Source organism: Coregonus lavaretus (assembly GCF_964263955.1).
Source record: "Coregonus lavaretus genome assembly, contig: HAP1_SCAFFOLD_6372, whole genome shotgun sequence".
NCBI lineage: Eukaryota > Metazoa > Chordata > Actinopteri > Salmoniformes > Salmonidae > Coregonus > Coregonus lavaretus.
Window position 1 is genome coordinate 25,001 of NW_028163691.1, and position 7,597 is coordinate 32,597.

Genomic DNA, 7,597 nt, shown 5'->3' on the forward strand with positions numbered 1-7,597 from the left:
TATACACCCACATTATACACCCACATTATATACACATTATACACCCACATTATATACACATTATACACCCACATTATATATACATTATACACCCACATTATATATACATTATACACACACATTATACACCCACATTATATACACATTATACACACACATTATATACACATTATACACGCACATTATATATATACACACATTATTTTATATATATATATATACACATTATACACCCACATTATATACACCCACATTATATATAAACACATTATACACCCACATTATATAGACACACATGATTATATATATATATATATATATATATATATATATATATATATATATATATATATATATATATATATATATATATATATATATATACACACACATTATTTATATATATATATATATATATATATATATATATATATACACACATTATACACCCACATTATATATACACACGTTATATATATATATATATACACATACACACACACACACATTATTATATATATATATATATACACACATTATACACTACCGTTCAAAAGTTTGGGGTCACTTAGAAATGTCCTTGTTTTCCATGACAACATACATGAAATGAGTTTGAATAGGAAATATAGCAAAATGCATAGGAAATGTAGTCATTGACAAGGTTAGAAATAATGATTTTTAATAGAAATAATAATTGTGTCCTTCAAACTTTGCTTTCGTCAAAGAATCCTCCATTTGCAGCAATTACAGACTTACTTGCAGACCTTTGGCATTCTAGTTGTCAATTTGTTGAGGTAATCTGAAGGGATTTCACCCCATGCTTCCTGAAGCACCTCCCACAAGTTGGATTGGCTTGATGGGCACTTCTTACGTACCATACGGTCAAGCTGCTCCCACAACAGCTCATAGCCTTCATTTCTCAGAACAAGAATAGACTGACGAGTTTCAGAAGAAACTTATTTGTTTCTGGCCATTTTGATCCTGTAATCGAACCCACAATTGCTGATGCTCCAGATACTCAACTAGTCTCAAGAAGGACAGTTTTATTGCTTCTTTAATCAGCACAACAGTTTTCAGCTGTGCTAACATAATTGCAAAAGGGTTTTCTAATGATCAATTAGCCTTTTAAAATGATAAACTTGGATTAGCAAACACAACGTGCCATTGGAACACAGGACTGATGGTTGCTGATAATGGGCCTCTGTACGCCTATGTAGATATTCCATTAAAAATCAGCCGTTTCCAGCTACAATAGCCATTTACTGTCACGGTTTCGGCCGAGGCTGCCTCTCTTCCTTGCTCGGGCAGGCTTCGGCGGTCGTCGTCTCCGGAGTACTAACTGCCACCGTTGTATGTTTCGATGTTCGTTTGGTTTTGTCTTGATGTTGTACACCTGTTTTCGTTTAGCGCTCATTAGTGTCCTATAAGTTCTCGTTGTGTTTGTCAGGTGTTGTGTGTGATTGTACTTGCTGTCGCGTTTGTGCGCTACTGTTGGTTGTCCGTGCTTCGTTGTTTTCCTCCTCGGTTAGGGAGGGTTCTCGCACATGTTAGTGCGCATTTTGTTTTACGCCTGTGTGCGTATTTTCTCGCCTCCGGGCTTTTTGGCTCGTGTTATGAGTGAGTGTTCACTAAAGTCTTTTGGACTAAGTTTCTGCGTCCTGCGCCTGAATCCTGCACCACACCCACCTACAGCACCCACTGACATTTACAACATCAACAATGTCTACACTGTATTTCTGATCAATTTAATGTTATTTTAATGGACAAAAAAATTGCTTTTCTTTCGAAAACAAGGAACTTTCTAAGTGACCCCAAACTTTTGAACGGGTGTGTGTGTGTGTGTGTGTGTGTGTATCTATATATATATATATATATATATATATATATATATATATATATATATATATATATATATATATATACATACATACATACATACATACATACATACATACATACATACATACATACATACATACATACATACATATATATATATATATATATATACATACATACATACATACATACATACATACATACATACATACATACACACACACGCGCTAGATATAGTTGTTTCTGAATAAAGTTGCTGCGTGTGTTCAGTCAGGTGGATGAGGAGTTTGGAGAGCTGGACGGCAGACAGAGAGAAGAGGGGGATGGAGAGGAGGAGGACGGGGAATCTTCTCGTCTCTGGGTGGATCAGTTCTCTCCTCAACACTACACTGAACTACTCAGCGACGACGTGAGTGGCTGGAACGGGTGTGGGTGGAACGGGAGTGGGTGGAACGGGAGTGGGTGGAACGGGAGTGGGTGGAACGGGAGTGGCTGGAACGGGAGTGGGTGTGGAACGTGGGTGTGTGGTGGGTGTGGAACGTGGGTGTGTGGTGTGTGGTGGGTGTGGAACGTGGGTGTGTGGAACGTGGGTGTGTGGCGGGTGTGGAACGTGGGTGTGTGGCGGGTGTGGAATGTGGGTGTGTGGCGGGTGTGGAACGTGGGTGTGTGGCGGGTGTGGAACGTGGGTGTGTGGCGGGTGTGGAACGTGAGTGTGTGGCGGGTGTGGAATGTGGGTGTGTGGTGGGTGTGGAACGTGGGTGTGTGGTGGTGTGGAACGTGGGTGTGTGGCGGGTGTGGAACGTGGGTGTGGAACGTGGGTGTGTGGCGGGTGTGGAACGTGAGTGTGTGGCGGGTGTGGAACGTGGGTGTGTGGCGGGTGTGGAACGTGGGTGTGTGGCGGTGTGGAACGTGGGTGTGTGGCGGGTGTGGAACGTGGGTGTGTGGCGGGTGTGGAACGTGGGTGTGTGGCGGTGTGGAACGTGGGTGTGTGGCGGGTGTGGAACGTGGGTGTGTGGAACAATTGAACAATAATAGAAAACCAGATATTGACTCCTGTTCTGGGTGTAACAGTGTCTGTGTGTGTGTGTGTGTGTAATGTGTGTGTGTGTGTGTCTGTGTAATGTGTGTGTGTGTGTGTGTGTAGTTCACCAACCGCTGTTTGCTGAAGTGGCTAAAGCTGTGGGACCAGGTGGTGTTTGGACGAGAAAGGAAGACACGCCCACCCCCAGCCGAGAGGCCCGACCACAACACAGCCAATCAGGGCCAAGGACGCTTTCATTCCTCCAATAAGGGCCAGGGACGCTTTCATTCCACCAATTGGAGCAAGGGGAACTTTAATCAAGCCAATCAGAAATTTAAGACCAAGAGTCAGATCACCGAGGAGATTCTGGAGGCCGAACTGGACCAATACAAAAGGCCCAAATACAAGGTGGGTAGACCCAACACATCACACCAAGGTAGGTAGACCCACACATCACACCAAGGTGGGTAGACCCACACATCACACCAAGGTAGGTAGACCCACACATCACACCAAGGTAGGTAGACCCACACATCACACCAAGGTAGGTAGACCCACACATCACACCAAGGTAGGTAGACCCACACATCACACCAAGGTAGGTAGACCCACACATCACACCAAGGTAGGTAGACCCACACATCACACCAAGGTAGGTAGACCCACACATCACACCAAGGTAGGTAGACCCACACATCACACCAAGGTGGGTAGACCCACACATCACACCAAGGTGGGTAGACCCACACATCACACCAAGGTAGGTAGACCCACACATCACACCAAGGTAGGTAGACCCACACATCACACCAAGGTAGGTAGACCCACACATCACACCAAGGTAGGTAGACCCACACATCACACCAAGGTAGGTAGACCCACACATCACACCAAGGTAGGTAGACCCACACATCACACCAAGGTAGGTAGACCCACACATCACACAGACTGATCAATACAAGGTAGGTAGACCCACACATCACACAGACGGATCAATACAAGGTAGGTAGACCCACACATCACACCAAGGTAGGGAGACCCACACATCACACCAAGGTAGGTAGACCCACACATCACACAGACTGGTCAATACAAGGTAGGGAGACCCACACATCACACCAAGGTAGGTAGACCCACACATCACACCAAGGTAGGTAGACCCACACATCACACCAAGGTAGGTAGACCCACACATCACACCAAGGTAGGTAGACCCACACATCACACCAAGGTAGGTAGACCCACACATCACACCAAGGTAGGTAGACCCACACATCACACCAAGGTAGGTAGACCCACACATCACACCAAGGTAGGTAGACCCACACATCACACCAAGGTAGGTAGACCCACACATCACACCAAGGTAGGGAGACCCACACATCACACCAAGGTAGGTAGACCCACACATCACACCAAGGTAGGTAGACCCACACATCACACCAAGGTGGGTAGACCCACACATCACACCAAGGTAGGTAGACCCACACATCACACCAAGGTGGGTAGACCCACACATCACACCAAGGTGGGTAGACCCACACATCACACCAAGGTGGGTAGACCCACACATCACACCAAGGTGGGTAGACCCACACATCACACAGACGGATCAATACAAGGTAGGTAGACCCACACATCACACCAAGGTAGGTAGACCCACACATCACACCAAGGTAGGTAGACCCACACATCACACCAAGGTGGGTAGACCCACACATCACACCAAGGTGGGTAGACCCACACATCACACCAAGGTGGGTAGACCCACACATCACACCAAGGTGGGTAGACCCACACATCACACCAAGGTAGGTAGACCCACACATCACACCAAGGTAGGTAGACCCACACATCACACAGACTGATCAATACAAGGTAGGTAGACCCACACATCACACCAAGGTAGGTAGACCCACACATCACACCAAGGTAGGTAGACCCACACATCACACAGACTGATCAATACAAGGTAGGTAGACCCACACATCACACAGACTGATCAATACAAGGTAGGTAGACCCACACATCACACAGCCTGATCAATACAAGGTAGGTAGACCCACACATCACACCAAGGTAGGTAGACCCACACATCACACAGACTGATCAATACAAGGTAGGTAGACCCACACATCACAGTCTATATATACTAGTAGGTTAATATAGCTGGTTAACCTGTCCTCCTCCCACTAGGTGGTGCTGCTGTCTGGTCCTCCAGGGTTATATAGCTGTTAATATAGCTGGTTAACCTGTCCTCCTCCCCACTAGGTGGTGCTGCTGTCTGGTCCTCCAGGGTTATATAGCTGTTAATATAGCTGGTTAACCTGTCCTCCTCCCACTAGGTGGTGCTGCTGTCTGGTCCTCCAGGGTTATATAGCTGTTAATATAGCTGGTTAACCTGTCCTCCTCCCCACTAGGTGGTGCTGCTGTCTGGTCCTCCAGGGTTATATAGCTGTTAATATAGCTGGTTAACCTGTCCTCCTCCCCACTAGGTGGTGCTGCTGTCTGGTCCTCCAGGGTTATATAGCTGTTAATATAGCTGGTTAACCTGTCCTCCTCCCCACTAGGTGGCGCTGCTGTCTGGTCCTCCAGGGTTATATAGCTGTTAATATAGCTGGTTAACCTGTCCTCCTCCCCACTAGGTGGTGCTGCTGTCTGGTCCTCCAGGGTTATATAGCTGTTAATATAGCTGGTTAACCTGTCCTCCTCCCCACTAGGTGGTGCTGCTGTCTGGTCCTCCAGGGTTATATAGCTGTTAATATAGCTGGTTAACCTGTCCTCCTCCCCACTAGGTGGTGCTGTCTGGTCCTCCAGGGTTATATAGCTGTTAATATAGCTGGTTAACCTGTCCTCCTCCCCACTAGGTGGCGCTGCTGTCTGGTCCTCCAGGGTTATATAGCTGTTAATATAGCTGGTTAACCTGTCCTCCTCCCACTAGGTGGTGCTGCTGTCTGGTCCTCCAGGGTTATATAGCTGTTAATATAGCTGGTTAACCTGTCCTCCTCCCCACTAGGTGGTGCTGCTGTCTGGTCCTCCAGGGTTATATAGCTGTTAATATAGCTGGTTAACCTGTCCTCCTCCCCACTAGGTGGCGCTGCTGTCTGGTCCTCCAGGGTTATATAGCTGTTAATATAGCTGGTTAACCTGTCCTCCTCCCCACTAGGTGGTGCTGCTGTCTGGTCCTCCAGGGTTATATAGCTGTTAATATAGCTGGTTAACCTGTCCTCCTCCCCACTAGGTGGTGCTGCTGTCTGGTCCTCCAGGGTTATATAGCTGTTAATATAGCTGGTTAACCTGTCCTCCTCCCCACTAGGTGGTGCTGCTGTCTGGTCCTCCAGGGTTATATAGCTGTTAATATAGCTGGTTAACCTGTCCTCCTCCCCACTAGGTGGCGCTGCTGTCTGGTCCTCCAGGGTTATATAGCTGTTAATATAGCTGGTTAACCTGTCCTCCTCCCACTAGGTGGTGCTGCTGTCTGGTCCTCCAGGGTTATATAGCTGTTAATATAGCTGGTTAACCTGTCCTCCTCCCCACTAGGTGGTGCTGCTGTCTGGTCCTCCAGGGTTATATAGCTGTTAATATAGCTGGTTAACCTGTCCTCCTCCCCACTAGGTGGTGCTGCTGTCTGGTCCTCCAGGGTTATATAGCTGTTAATATAGCTGGTTAACCTGTCCTCCTCCCCACTAGGTGGTGCTGCTGTCTGGTCCTCCAGGGTTATATAGCTGTTAATATAGCTGGTTAATCTGTCCTCCTCCCCACTAGGTGGTGCTGCTGTCTGGTCCTCCAGGGTTATATAGCTGTTAATATAGCTGGTTAACCTGTCCTCCTCCCCACTAGGTGGTGCTGCTGTCTGGTCCTCCAGGGTTATATAGCTGTTAATATAGCTGGTTAACCTGTCCTCCTCCCCACTAGGTGGTGCTGCTGTCTGGTCCTCCAGGGTTATATAGCTGTTAATATAGCTGGTTAACCTGTCCTCCTCCCCACTAGGTGGTGCTGCTGTCTGGTCCTCCAGGGTTATATAGCTGTTAATATAGCTGGTTAACCTGTCCTCCTCCCCACTAGGTGGTGCTGCTGTCTGGTCCTCCAGGGTTATATAGCTGTTAATATAGCTGGTTAACCTGTCCTCCTCCCCACTAGGTGGTGCTGCTGTCTGGTCCTCCAGGGTTATATAGCTGTTAATATAGCTGGTTAACCTGTCCTCCTCCCCACTAGGTGGTGCTGCTGTCTGGTCCTCCAGGGTTATATAGCTGTTAATATAGCTGGTTAACCTGTCCTCCTCCCCACTAGGTGGTGCTGCTGTCTGGTCCTCCAGGGTTATATAGCTGTTAATATAGCTGGTTAACCTGTCCTCCTCCCCACTAGGTGGTGCTGCTGTCTGGTCCTCCAGGGTTATATAGCTGTTAATATAGCTGGTTAACCTGTCCTCCTCCCCACTAGGTGGTGCTGCTGTCTGGTCCTCCAGGGTTATATAGCTGTTAATATAGCTGGTTAACCTGTCCTCCTCCCCACTAGGTGGTGCTGCTGTCTGGTCCTCCAGGGTTATATAGCTGTTAATATAGCTGGTTAACCTGTCCTCCTCCCCACTAGGTGGTGCTGCTGTCTGGTCCTCCAGGGTTATATAGCTGTTAATATAGCTGGTTAACCTGTCCTCCTCCCCACTAGGTGGTGCTGCTGTCTGGTCCTCCAGGGTTATATAGCTGTTAATATAGCTGGTTAACCTGTCCTCCTCCCCAC

General features: G+C 47.2%; 1 protein-coding gene across 1 annotated transcript in view; it reads left to right on the forward strand.

Moving 5' to 3' along the window:
- LOC311117869 (chromosome transmission fidelity protein 18 homolog) overlaps window positions 1–5,306 on the forward strand; it is a gene marked incomplete at its 3' end in the record, with an annotated part of 19,164 nt that extends 13,858 nt beyond the window's left edge. Inside the window, exons 7-9 of the mRNA XM_084192772.1 lie at window positions 2,110–2,248; window positions 2,984–3,268; window positions 5,281–5,306. Coding sequence (XP_084048898.1) covers window positions 2,110–2,248; window positions 2,984–3,268; window positions 5,281–5,306 — 450 coding nt within the window. The remainder of the gene's footprint in view (window positions 1–2,109; window positions 2,249–2,983; window positions 3,269–5,280) is intronic.
- Window positions 5,307–7,597: the final 2,291 nt, after the last annotated feature.